Source organism: Aotus nancymaae, unplaced genomic scaffold, assembly GCF_030222135.1.
Source record: "Aotus nancymaae isolate 86718 unplaced genomic scaffold, 86718_ANA_hifiasm-v0.15.2.pri h1tg000059l, whole genome shotgun sequence".
In the NCBI taxonomy this organism is placed as follows: domain Eukaryota; kingdom Metazoa; phylum Chordata; class Mammalia; order Primates; family Aotidae; genus Aotus; species Aotus nancymaae.
Window position 1 is genome coordinate 27,736,684 of NW_026988473.1, and position 14,635 is coordinate 27,751,318.

The 14,635-nt window shown below is 43.4% G+C and overlaps 1 protein-coding gene across 4 annotated transcripts in view; it reads right to left on the bottom strand.

Moving 5' to 3' along the window:
- The window catches only part of KIAA1549L (KIAA1549 like), a 288,955-nt gene that overhangs the window by 126,028 nt on the left and 148,292 nt on the right, over positions 1-14,635 (bottom strand). For 2 of the 4 annotated variants that reach the window (XM_064365043.1, XM_064365042.1), the window contains exon 1: positions 387-2,682. In XM_064365043.1, coding sequence (XP_064221113.1) covers positions 387-2,586 — 2,200 coding nt within the window. In that variant the 5' untranslated portion in view covers positions 2,587-2,682. Of the gene's footprint in view, positions 1-386; positions 2,949-14,635 lie in introns of those variants that run through there. The other 2 variants (XM_064365044.1, XM_012452311.2) reach the window with 2 other exon arrangements.

Below are 14,635 nucleotides of genomic sequence, written 5' to 3' on the forward strand. Positions count from 1 at the left end.
TGTCACTGGCGGGAATGCACGTGTCACTTGTTCTGATGATGAATGGATGTAACTTATGGATTTGCTAGGGTGAAGTCTCTGCAATCTGGGCTTGTGGTGGACAGAACTTAGGCAAAACAACTCTAGGCTCATTAAGTTGATTAACCATAACAAGAATGCCACTTACAGCACAGCTATGGTTGATAGCAAGGATGCTTACATTGTGAATAGTTTCAAAAGCTCAAGTAGGCACAGGATCAATGACATGACTATTTGGGGCTGCTAACTCACTCTTGATAGGGGGTACGAGCTCCTTCAGAGCAAAGCTGGTATCTGCGTTGAGCTTGAAGATGCTTTGACCACAAAAGCAGTCATACCTGTTTTGGGGGTACCAGGAAACAAACTACCTGCATTAGTGGCTGCACCTGTCCATTTCTTGGGGTGCTGAGAAGCCCGCAGCACTCTGGAGGAGGTCTTGGGAAAGACACTGGTCGATATAGAAGATTCAGCAGCAGAGTGATATCTCAAGATGTTCTGGAATGGTCTGGAAGTATTTCTCTCATGTGATGAATTGACGTCACTGGAAATTTCAGAACCTGTATCTGTTCCATCCGAAAGCATTTCCTGCAAGCCACCTGTAGAAGTTGGTCTTGATGAGGTTAGTAAAAGAGGGTGTGTTGGCTGGTCGGGCAACTGTAGTTGCGGATAAGACACAGAATGTTGACTTGTGGATGAGTCATACTCAACTTCAGCTGTTTGGAAGTCTATGGAATGGCTGTTATTGCTTGGGGGCCACAGGTCTCTATGGCTTCCAACCATGGTCAGGTCTGACTCTTGCACAGGCTTCTCAGTGCTTGTACCGAGGACGAGATCCTGAGTGCTAAACCCTTCTCCAGTCACTGAATGCCCAGCAGTATCTCTGAAATCCTGAGATTTTATGGCATTGGCAGCTGAAGTTAAACCACTGGGAGGAGCCGTTGGAGCTAAATGAGTTTCCCAACTTGTGGAGCTAATTGTATGTCCATTTAAATCATAATTTGTTTGCTGCTGCAAGCCAGATATTATTGATTCCGTGGAAAGGGATCCAGTGTCTGATGAAAGAGAACTCCAGAAAACATCTGTGGTTGCTGGCTTTTTCATGTCTCCCATTGTTGAGGAAGTATAGACATCCATGGAGGAGAGTGATGCTCTCACCTGTCTGGAGGCTGAAGCTGGCAACCCAGAATGGGCCACAGCAGAAGCATAAGTCTCTGGCTTGGTGTTAGAAAAGCCAAGAGATGGGGAAACAGTCTGGGTGGCTTGTATGGCGAGCATGGAAGGTGGAGGTGATCCTGAAGGAAGGGGATTTGTTCTTGGTGCTGTAATGATGGGAGATGAGACATGATCGGTGCTGAAATCAGAGACAAATCCATTTACAGTGTGAAGACTCAAAACCTCTTTCCTTGGAAAGGCCTGGAGAGGAATCGTCACATTTGCCTCTTCATTTTTCCTTAAAATGGCTGTCACGCTGTCCTTTTTCCACCGGGGAAATGTCCAAGATGTGGAAAGAAGATGAGGAACTCTGCTTGAGAGGAGCAAGTCTCTAGCTGCAGTAGGCGGGGACCCATCACTGCCCTCTGCTGGAGGGACAGACATTTCTGGCACGGGAGACGGGGAGGCATGATTCTCTGAGGGCTGGAGGAAAGTAAGTATGGAGGGAAAGTCGGCTGTCCAGGTTGATGGTGATGCGGGAACCGCCCCAGAGAGGATAGCTTGCTCTCGACCCGGTGCGGTGACATGCGGAGGAGAAGGCACCAAAGATGAAGAGGTGTGTTCTGCCGAAAGGGTGGGCCCTCTGGAATTCTCTGGAGCTGCTGACAAATGCAGCGGGTTAGCAGAGTCATTTGTAGTGGTAGGGGCTAGCTTTCTGCTGGTCATTTCTACGGCCACTGATTCTGCAGTCTGGAAAAGTGGAGGCTCAGCCTCATGGGTCGCTGCTTCTGTATTCTTAAAAGTTGGTAAAGACACCCCATTGTACACTCTTCCAGCCACCCCAGCTTTGATCTGCTGGGTGGATGCAGGACCTGAAGCCACTTCCAACATTGACCATGAGGGGCTTCCATCTGGAAGCCAAAGACGACTTCCAAGTGCTGGGGGAGGGGGAGATGGATGGGACGGTTCTGCCATGGGGCTCAAAAACCCAGATGTGGATGAGCCTGCTGAATGGGGACCCTCTGTTGGGGACAGCTCGGAATGCCACTTTGTTGAGGATCCAGAAACACCTAGATGAGGTTCGCCTATGAGATCCCGGGCATTTTGGGATGGAGTGTGCTCCATTTCATCAGGAAAAGGGTTTAGGGGATTAGCTATGTTCTGACCTGAAGAGGGGTCGGCTGGAGCTGTTTGGGGAACTAACAGCATTTTGGAGGGTTGCTCTGCTGGCTCAGAGATGATGGAATGAGGTGAGTCAGGAGTCAATGAAGAGGATGGAGGTGGAGGGAGGAGTCGGGGAACATCTGATCTCGGGGGATGCGTTGAAATGGAGGGAGTCCCTGCCCATACTGGCTGGGATGGGAGGACAGCACTGAAGGACGCCCCTGACGGGACTGTGGACAATGAGGGGGGCATGCTGGTGAGAGGCAAACCTGACACATCGGCTGCTTCTTGTCCCCCTCTAGGCCCGGGTTGGACCAGGGACTCGGAATAATCCTTGGAAGACTCAAGGGAGGCGCTATGTCCACTTCCTTGGTAAAGGGAAGAAGAGAAGTCCACGTGAGCCCTAGTTGTGTGGTGTGTCTTGGACGCAGGGGTTCGGGCTGACTGTGGCAAGCTTGTGTTGTCAGAGGACTGTCCCAGCACAGTCTTGATTCTGTCTGCTGCTGAGGAAGACCTGACTTCTGTGAAAGGCCATGTTGGTGAAATCGGTAACAATTTCCCCGGAGGAAATGACTCTGGAGTCCGGGTGACATTCACCTGCAGATTGTCTGTTCCTGTGAAACAAAATATCAGACCGTCAGGTGTTGGTTATTCATGAGGTGCCTGCTGTGGTCAGGTGCTGGAGACAAAGGTGTGCAAGACAGGCTCTGACCGGACCCATCACAGAAGGCTCAGGAAACAGTCAAACAACAAATTACATAATTTCAAGTAGGAAAATGTTGCAGCTAACCTACAGGGCAGGGTTGGTGAGAAGCAGTTCTGATGAAGTGATGTCTAAGCAAAGATGTGGAAAATACTGTGTATTAAACAACTTTTTTTTTTTGGTACCACCTACAAGGCCTGGACTGTGAAACTTGCTACCTAGAAGATCAAAGCTGAATGTGGTCAACTTCCACGGCCAGTGACACCAAAATAACCTCACCCAGGAACCCAAAATGCACAAAACTAAAGAAGCACTGTGTATTCAAGCATGAACCTTTTTTAGGACCCCGAGGCATCTTGAGTGAAATATTTGAAGTTGTCTGCCTTTGGAAAGATGGCTCCAATGAAACGTATTTATCTTCCTGGATTTAAAAGGATTTCCAATGCTATCATTCATGCCATGTCAAACAGCAAGGGAGATTTTCTTTCGGATTAGGCTATTTCAAAAAGAAAACCCAGGAAGGAGGCACTTCTCACAAGGCCTGATGTCACTCTAAGCACCTACAGAGGCCAGGACTGTCAGCACTCATGTGCAGCCCTGCAGGCAGACAAACAAGGAGCCAGGGGACAAGCTGGTGACCTCCGCGGGAAAGGAGGTGAGGAAACAACTCTTGGAAAGCTGCAAGTTCACTCTGAATTAGGCAATATGCTGAAAAAAATCTTTTTGCATTCTTCTTTTCCTTATTTTTAAAATTTCCCATTCTTGGGATTTACAGATACCCAAGAAGCTAGCCTTGCATCATTTTTAGAACTCATCAGGGTATAAGCCAATACTACATCAGGCTTATTGACTTGACTTTATAAGAGAAACCAACTCCATCTCCTAGGCAGGCCATCCTCATAAGCCCAGCTCAGCCTGACTGTCTCCTGATCACCAGATCAAGATAATTGGGGCTCTTTCTGCAAAGCCAAAGCTCTCTCTGGCCTCCACTGGCCCACCTCAAATAGAAATAAGTGGCAAAATGCACATATACTTCCAAGACACTAAAGTCTGTGTAGTATTTCATTAAGATGCATGCCCTCCTGAGGAACTGCTTCATGGTTTACAATGGAAATTGTGTTTCTATGTTACCACATGCAGCCTAAGGAGGTATTCCCCCCAGACAGTTACAATTTTACACAGAAGGTGGATACTGCTCTCATGCCTCAATCCTCCCTGTTCATGTTGCTTATCTCCTAGATAGCCTCAATTTCACACTTTGCATGCAGACTTATCTGGTTCCTTATATGGGTAAATATAACATCTGTATAAGGCATTTTTGCATTTTTGTATTTTTCATTTAAAGTTTAGAATCCACTTTTATGTGGATATTAGGTGAAGTCTGTATAGGATTTCTTCTTTTGTACTTTCACTGAAATGGATTCAACCATGAGTCCAACTCATAGATTCAAGAATCAAAACAAATTCATCTTATTTCAATAACATAGCCTTGTAACTCAGAAAAAGGATGCTACAGGCTGAGCAGCTTTTGCTTTCAGCAGGAAATTTCACAAAGTCTTTCACACACACACACACACACACAAATACACACACACCCATACACACACACACAAAATTCTGCAAGCAGGATGGAGGAATGGGGGCTAATACCAAGGGATCTGTAACTGACTGAATGACCACAGCCAAGAGAGACTGATGCAAAACTGCAGGCTGAAGGGAAGAAAGACAGTCTCTAGTGGATTTGCTTCTACCAGACCTTGCTGTTTTCCAGACCAGAAGCTAGTGTTTCCAAAGTTCCTAAGAGGCACAGTATTCCAAATGCCTCATGAAGAAAAGTTTCTATGGACAATCTTGAGAAGTGCTGTATACCAGACTCACAGGTGATAGTCATTAATGATGCTGACCATATTTTTCTGGCTCTCCCCCTTCTAAGCCCATGGGAGGACTGAGCATCTTGGAGACGTCTGTGGTTGATGGGGGGCCATGTAACTAGTTCTGGCCAATAAGTTTGTAAGCAGAAATGCCAAGTGTCACTTCTGGGCTAGAATATTTAAGTGCTGGAAGAAGATTCTCCAGAACTTTCTTTTCCATAGCAAAACAAAAAAAGTAACAAAACCTAGCAACATTATATTTCAGTAAGTTGTTATTGAAAAACAGAAGGAGGAGGCAAAAAAGGAGGAGAAAGAAGAAACTAGCAATGTTCAAAGTGTTTGCTGGTTCACCAGCCTGCATCCCCTATGGATTCTGCTGACAAAGGATGTACAGGTATTACGAGCAAGAAGTTAGCCTTTGCTATTTTATGTCACTGCAATTTGGGGGCTGTTTGTCATTGAAGCATAACCTAACTTACCCTAACCTATTCAGAAACTGATACCAGAGTGGATTTGGAACTTATGTGGGCATATTCTCATTGTCATGTAAATAAAGGATCAGAAAGTCCCATAGTCAAGAAAACATAAGAGGTATGAAATTAATAAATAGGATGTTGGATGGTTTAATAAAACTTTGTTTGGCCAATATTTCTCAAACATATTTGACAGCTGGAATATGCTTGGGATGTTTCTCAAAAAATTTGACCTCGGAATTTAGTTGACTTTAAAAAAAACTCGATGATACACATAAAGCCAAGGGAGAAAGCATGTTCATTGAATTACCAAATGATGCCAAATTCACAAGAACTGATTTGAAGAATTTCAGAAAAACATGTTTCAAAGACATGTCAACTGATTGAAATTATTACTAAACGAAGACATATATTAGGATTAAATATAAAGGCTTACCCTTAATCCAAAATTACCTAGACAGGAACAGGATGGGGGCACAACCCTTTAAGAATAGCTTATATTATCTGCAGACAGAGTTGACTAGAGGTCATTATGAACTAGAAGAGAAATATAGGCCAGCAAGGAAATAACAAATCTTTAGGTTAATTTTTTTCACTCTTTAGCTAGAAGAATAGTTCATGCTTAAAAATAATATCTATATGTATCTTTACTTAGGAAATAATATCTTTATGAAATGAACACTCATGTGCCTCTTACTTAACTTACAATAGAGTCAATATTTTTAGAGCCCTCTCCCAGGTATCTCTCCGGGTTCCCTCTGTCTTTCTTCTCCCCAGAGATAACCACCATTACAGGTTGAATTTTTAAAAATTAGTTGATTTTTGGGCGGGGCGTGGTGGCTCACGCCTGTAATCCCAGCACTTTGGGAAGCCGAGGCGGGCAGATCATGAGGTCAAGAGATCAAGACCATCCTGGCCAACATGGTGAAATCCTGTCTCTACTAAAAATACAAAAATTAGCCGGGCATGGTGGCGCATGCCTGTAGTCCCAGCTACTCAGGAGGCTGAGACAGGAGAATTGCTTGAACCCAGGAGGCAGAGGTTGTAGTGAGCCGAGATCATGCCACTGCACTCCAGCCTGGCACCTGGCGACTGAGCAAGACTCTGTCTCAAAAAAAAAAAAAAATTAGTTGATTTTCAAAGGGATCGAGTCCACCATTCTCTGCCCTACTCAGCGCGTACCTGTTCACCTGGGGTGAATTCTGAGCGTCACATCTTAAGAAAAACACTAAGAAACTGATACATGCTAGTACATGATCTTTATGGAGATGTTTTACATTATAAAAAGGAAAACTTTTTATAAAGGGAGGGTCCCCATTTGCACACTGGAGTGAGGAGATCCCAGGTGGTAGTAAAAACTTCATGACTGAAAAAGCGTATTGATCTGGTTAGTCCACAGTCCCAGCTGAGCCAAGCCTGCTTGGCATGCCAGCCCAGACAACAGACACATGAATGAGGACCAGATCATTCTTCCCCTAACCTTTGGAATCACTCCAGCTGTCTGAATCGTCCCCACTGAGGCCCAGACATCATGAAGCAGGGACAAGCCATCCATACTATGCCCCGTCTGAATTCCCAAAGCCATGAGGATAATAAAATGCTCACTGTTTTATAGCACTGAGTCAGGGGTGGTTTGTTGTACTGTAATAATAACTGAAATAGTACATGTGTGATCATGTCCCTCGCTTCTGGGAAATGAGTCTCTATAGCTTTAATCAGATTCTCAAAAGGATTCAGAAGCCAAAAATTAGTTAAGAACCCTTCACTTCAATGAAAAATAATTCTGCTTCATACACAAGATTTTAGAATTATGTCTATGCTAATTAGGTAAAACATATCTGTATTAATTAAAGTTGCATTATAGAAGGCCATAAAACGGAAAGATGAATTTTGAGGAGGAAATGAGGGATAGCTAGTGTTTATTAGGCAAAAGGAAAAAATAAATTAGGAGAAAAAAGGTAAAACCAAATTACAGACAACTTGAAACACACTTTAGGAAGGCAGTGAAGTAAAAATCTGATCTGGGTGATGTGTCAGGCAGACTCCAATGTGGCGCCATGATCTCCATCTCCTGGTGGTCATGCCTTTTGTGATCCTCTCGCCTTGCATATTAGCAGAACCTGTGACTTTCTTTTTTCTTTTTCTTTCTTTTTTTTTTTTTTTTTTTTCTAAGACAGGGTCTTGCTCTGCCACCTAGGCTAGAGTGGAGTGGTGTGATCATGGCTCATTGCAGCCTCAACCTTTTGGGCTCAAGGAATCCTCTCAGCTCAGCCTCCCTAATAGCTGGGACTACATGCACGCACCACCAAGTCCAGCTAATTTTTGTATTTTTTGTATAGACAGGGTTTCACCATGTCCCCAGGCTGTTCTCAAACTCCTGGGCTCAAGTGATCTTCCCACCATGACCTCCCAAAGTGTTGAGATTACTAGCATGAGCCACCATGCCCAGCCAACCTGTGACTTTCTTCTAACAACAGAATAAGTGATAGGATGCCCCTCTTGTGATTCTATGATCTTATATAATACTCCACATTGCAAGCAGACTTCTTGGTGCCTTGATGAAGTAAGAAGCCACAACAGGAAAGCCCAGGTGGTGAGAACTGTGAGTGGCATCTATGAACTACTGGTGTCTCTAGAAACCACGAACAGCCTCTTAGAGCTGACAGCCAGAAATGATCCAAAGCCTTCAGTCTGGAAGCCACAAAGAAATGAATTATGCCAACAACCTGAGTGAGCTTGGAAGTGGATTCTTCCCCAGCCAAGCCTCCAGATGAGAACATAGCCCAGCCAAAGCCATAAATGCAGCCCCGTGAGACTCTGTGCAGATAAGCTGTGTCCAACCTCTCAACTCATGGAAATTGTGAGATAATAAATGTATGCTGTTTTAAGCCACAAAGTTTGTGGGAATTTGTTAAATAGCAATAGAAAACTAATACAGGTAGGAAGTAGGGAGCTTTGGAATGTTGTACGGTGAAGTAGGACAGTAGGAAGAAGGGAGAGCACAGGGTATCATGACTGAAGAGTAGCATGAAGGATGGTGCAAAGTTGCCATCAAGACAGTTAAAAAGAAGCACAAGTCAGTAAGTTTGTTTGGTATATCACAGAGAACAAGTCACGAAATAAACATAGCACCTGAGACTCAGAGGAAGTTATTTAAAGAGAAAACAGAGCTTTGCAAGAGTAGAAACAAAGCCACACCAGCAAACACGTTGAAATGTTGCTATGCAACAGGTTGAACTCTTATTTTTTTAACTCTATTTTTCAAGGAAAAAAATACCAAGCTACTCTCATCAAATTACTGAGTTCTTGTTTTTCTCAATAAACTTCCACTGACTCCCCAGTGTCTCTTCTTTACCCCAAAACACCATGACTTTCTTCTACTTAGTCTGAATGACATGAATTACTGTTTGCTCACAAATATGGTAAGAGTCTTCAAAAAATTGTAGAAAGCAGCCAGGCACAGTGGCTCATGCCTAAAATCCCAGCACTTTGGGAGGCCAAGGCAGGCAGATCACTTGAGGTCAGGAGATCAAGACTAGCCTGGCCAACATGGTAAACCCCGTCTCTACTAAAAATACATACACACATACACACACACACACACACACACACACAGACAAATTAGCCAGGCAAGGTGGCAGGTGCCTGTAATCCCAGCAACTCAAGAGGCTGAGGCAAGAGAATCGCTTGAACCCAGGAGGCAGAAGTCGCAGTGAGACAAGATCGTGCCATTGCACTCCAGAGAGTGAGAATACATCTCAAAAAAAAAAAAAACTGTGGAAGGCAAAGATAAATCCTACACAGAAGAGAGGGAGACAGGCAGTAGTGGTTTGCTGCACAAGCCCCAGACTGGCTGCCTTTTCTGCATGTTTACAATGATGGCCCATCCAGGGACAAGCCAACAATCCCCTTCTGTTTGGACCGACAGTGTTTCCCACGAAGGGAATTAGTAGTCTAAAGAATTTTACTGGAAAGTAGTTTAAATGATAAGAGATTTAAGGAGGTGCTAGATGAGGAAAGATAGGAAACAGAGATGGATTTATGTTGGAAACAAGAGTGAAAGCAAGCAGGATAAAGACTCTCAAAATAATAAAAAGTTAAATGAGTCATCCCTCCCCATCTTAAGGAAACAAGAATGGGTAGTCATACGAAACCCTATTCAATGCATAATTTATACACATACATTTTCACTAAGCTTGTCTGAGCCAGACAAGCTGAAATAAAACCATGATTCTAAGAGCTTCAGAAAAGTGACAAGTCACTCCTGTAAGACTATCAGGTTTAACAACTTACATAAATTGGGATCACGTGCATGTATGCACACGCAGGGTAAGTATCAAATGTTTTTCTGGGCTTTGCAAATTTGCAGAGAATCTCATGAATGTTAAACTTAGCCTTGAACTAAAAAGACCAGAGAGCCATTTATTATCATAATGAAACTTAAAAGGAATTAAGAAAATGCTTAGCCAGGTTTGGACACATAGAACCTGTCATTGTCTAATGTGAAAAAACAGTGCGAACCGCTTCCTGAGACTCCCCACATCTCAGGGACCACACGGTTATATCAACAGACATAATGACAGACTGTTCAGGCCTCTGTCTTCCTGAGGCTCTCAGAGCTGCTAGTTTATCATTCTCAGTTCTTGTACACAAGACTCAGACCCGGGCTGTGATGCTGCTACACTCTAATTATTCCCGCCAGGTAGCAAACAGAACTTTCACCTCAAGGAAGCGTACATGTACTGATCAGGCTCCCCTGCTGCTGTTACTGTCTGTCTGAGCCTCTTTCCCATCAGGTCTGGGGCTATATCAGTCCCCTGGTCATGATGCTGTTATCACAGACCCCAGAGTCTGCTACCGAAGGAGTGTTCTCCCTTTCGGTTCAGTGCTGCCCTGGATTGCTTCCTGGTTTGCTCAAAAGTACTCTTGTAACCTAGCCACAGTGGTGGTTCTTCCCAATCAGCAGTGCCCCTTTCTTTGGCGGCTGGAAACACGGAGGGAGAAGAAAACCTTCCCAAGGTATAGATAAAAGCCTGGCTGCGTTTCCCACGACACTCACAAGACAATCTACTTTGTCCTATTCACTGTCCACTAGTGGGTTTCCTTAACGGCAGCACTTAACCGGAAAGCAAACTAGATCACTAGTAGCTCTTTAACCAAATAAACAAAGGCAACCAATTAAGAAGCATTAATGGAGATGCCAAGCTCCTCTCTCTGATACGTCAGAGAAAAATATCTGCAGCTTTTGATCAGGCCCTAGAATCAGACTGGCTGGATTCAAATCTCACTTCTCCATTGGACAAGTTACTCGACATCTTGGACAAGTTACTTAACATCTCTGCACATCAGTTTCCTTATCTCTAAAATGGGGATAATTACAGTACTTACCTCATGAATTGTTTTAAGGGTTAAAATGAGCTGATACAAAAAGTCCTTAGAATAATGCTCATAGAGCACACAGTGGTCACAAGTGCTACTATTTTTTTTTTTTTTTTTTTTGAGACAGAGTCTTGCTCCATTGCCAGGTGCCAGGCCGGAGTGCAGTGGCACGATCTCGGCTCACTACAACCTCCACCTCCTGGGTTCAAGCAATTCTCCTGCCTCAGACTCCCGAGTAGCTGGGACTACAGGCGCGCGCCACCATGCCCACTAATTTTTGTATTTTTAGTAGAGACGAGGTTTCACCATGTTGGCCAGGATGGTCTTGATCTCTTGACCTCGTGATCTGCCCGCCTCGGCTTCCCAAAGTGCTGGGATTACAGGCGTGAGCCACGGCGCCTGGCTATTATTATTATTATCATTATTTGTCCAGTCCAGGCTAGGCATGAATGCCATCCAAGGTTTGCTCAGAGGATCAGGATTCCAGACAGAACTCAGAAATGCCTGCAAATCATAGATTGCCAGAATCTCAAACATCTTTGCATGCCTCATAGTTTGCAGGACATTTTCATCTCCATCACCTCACCGTGTTCTTCCACAGTACCTGTGAGATAGAGGATGAAGATTATCTCCTTTTTACCAATGAGGAAACAAGAGCTCAGAGAGGTTAAGTACTGGCTTGGCCAAGGTCACACCAAGAGCTACTCTGCAGCCTAGTGTGGCTCAGCCTAGGACTCCAGAGCCACGGCTCTCTGCACCACGTGGGAAGGAGTCAGTCTCCTTCATCTCCAGCTCTGGGGTGGGCTCCACTCTCCCAGAGTGGTCTGAGAAGCCTGGAGCCCACAGAGCTACCTCATTCTTCAGAGTTCAATGTGTCTCTCTCCAGTGGTATTTCAGCAAACATTACAGAGCACAGCTCTAAATCACCAAGACCTGTCAGGCTTCCATTCCCCGAAGGTCAAAAGAGATGGACTAAGAGCCACAGCTGTGCTGAAGCATCCACCCACACCCAACCCACTTACACGGCAAACTCTTCCACGGCCCTAAGTGCTGAAGTTTGGCGCCTGGGACCTTCTTGCCTAACATGATTCCTCTTGGGGCTTTTTAAAACGAAATGCACCAGTTAATAGAATCAAATTGCCTTTTCTTGAAGTGATGCCAGCAAATAGAAGATTCTGTTGACTGCGCTGATAGAAGCATTTTAACTTTCAAAGCCCTTTCATAGCTATTTCTTTTTTTAAAAAGTTTGTTGCTAATCTTTTGTGGAATTAGGTTTAAAAATAAAGCTGGTACCTGTCCCTCCCAATATTTTTTTTGTTTGTTTGTTTGAGATGGAGTCTTACTTTGTCGAGCAGGCTGGAGTGCAGTGGTGCCATCTTGGCTCACTGCAACCTCCACCTCCTGGGTTCAAATGATTCTCCGGCCTCAGCCTCCTGAGTAGCTGGGATTACAGGTACCCACCACCACGCATTGGCTAAATTCTTTATATTTATAGTAGAGATGGGGTTTCACCATATTGGTCAGGCTGTTCTCAAACTCCTGACCTCAAATGATCCACCCACCCTGGCCTCCCAAAGTGCTGGGATTATAGGCATGAGCCACCATGCCTGGCCTCTCCGCCTCCTAATTTTGCCATCATAATCCCTACGCAGGAGGTAGGGCAGCCACAATGACCTCTTTTGGACTACAGCATCACACACACTGAAGGTCCCTTGTTTGGAAAAATATTATCTGTGTCAAGAAAAGTAAACCAATGGGACTTAGTGGGGGTTCTTCCCTCTTCTTCTCCCAGCATCTTTCTGACAGGATCATTAATAAGTTTAAACTCAACCACAGAAAACACAATTAACAACCAATAACTGACCTTTAAAACTAGGACAGTCATACTTGCAAATCTTTCCAAGGTTTCATATTAATTTTTACTATTTTATGCTAATGGTCCAAAGGGAAGTTGAGTCCATTTAAAACCATTAGGCAAGAAAGACTTTAGGGATACAGAAAATCCCATGCCTTTAAAAGAAAAGCAGTAACAGGGGCTTTGAGAATTGGGCGAAAAGACAAAACATCTTACTTGGGCTTCACACCGTTTTGTAAAGGCCTAAATGTAAACCTCTTCTAAGTGAGAGCCCTAATTAACATATCACCATTCCCACAACTCTTTATTTTTAGATCTTTAGCGTCTCTTCCCTTCTGCTTAGTATGATACCCAATTAACAAGTAATAATTTCATCAAGTCCAGGACAGTCAACATAAGCACATACACACAAGCAATACAAGACTTTTCACTGCACTTAAGGACTAAGTAGTGTGATCCTACACCAAGGATGTAGGATCAATGTTTTCTACATTTCTACAAAAAAACTCAATGTTTTCCCAAAGGTTACAATGTGCAATCCCAGCCTTGTACCATCTACATTGGTACATGATAGGCAGAAAACGTCTCATTCATTTGGCATCTCACAGAGAATTCTGTAATATTGAAATGAAAATCATCCTTCTAGTATATTAGGGGCATCTGGATAACTTGACATTCTCCAAAATCGAGAATAAGCAAGATAATCATGTCAGGACATCTGTTCCAATAAATACATTTGAGGGGGAAAGAAGTTCTGTATTCAAAGCAGTTTAGAAAGTCTCTTGGGGAGATTCACAGGGCATACAAGTACACTAAGGGCTTTGAAAAGTCTTGTGGTAAAGGAAAGTTTTATTTAACTTAGAAAATCCCCAAATGAGCTGACTGCTGAACTCTTTCTTCTTTTTTCTTTTTTGTGTGATACCCATTGATATTCCAAGGAACCACGACTCTGAAGAACACCTTGAGGGAATTCCAGAGTTAAAGTCGTTGCCCTTGAGCAATTTCAAACACTGAGAAGAAAACCAAAGAACTGATGGGTGGACGAAATCCACTGTAGAATCAGAAAACACACTCTTTGTCATTCCATCGCTGACAAATTATTTTACTTTTGTCATATTTTAGATTATGTTTTGCTAGACTTGTTCATGAACTTATCTACTGAGGCACTCACATGAGTCAACATAAGGATGTGCACCAAGAAAACTGTAAATGCTTTAACAAATGTGAAGACCATCTTTTTTGCTGTTGCTGTTTTGAGAGAGTCTCACTCTGTCACCCAGGCTGGAACATAGTTGTGCAATCATAGTTCATTGCAGCCTTGAACTCCTAGGATCAAGGGACCCTTCAGCCTCAGCCTCCCAAGTGGCTAGGACTACAGGCATGCACCACCAGGCCCAGCTAAATTTTTTTTAAAAAGGTTTTTGTAGAGACAAGGTCTCTCTATGTTACCTAGGCTGGTCTCAAACTCCTGGCCTCAAGTGATCCTCCTGCCTCAGCCTCCCAAAGTGCTGGGATTATAGGCATTATTATTATTATGCTGACTGGTTCTGATGCGTTCTTGGGGCACTAAATTAATATAGGTAAGATGTTAATATCAATACTTGATAATTTCCTCCCCTGACTGGAAACACATAGAAAAAGTTGTCTACTGAAAAAGTCTGTGTGATGCCTCATAGGTACTGATGTTCTTCTTACACTTAGACACCAAAAACCTGCAGGTATCTACATTGGGACCACAGAAGCAGAATATGTTGCCAATACTCATAACTAATACTATTATTAATTCTTAATTTCATATTCATTGATGACTGATTAGGTATGTTTTACTGCAGAAGTCTAATACCATTAATATGATATCATTATTTCAGGATCTGTTAATTCAGATTCTTATAAAATCAAATTATGGCTCAACTTTATTAGGAATGAATAACGATTAAACTGATTGCCTCTAAGATTTTAAAAAAGAAAATATTTAATAATTTTCAAGTCCTTTAGAACACCCAAACTCAAAAAGATAACA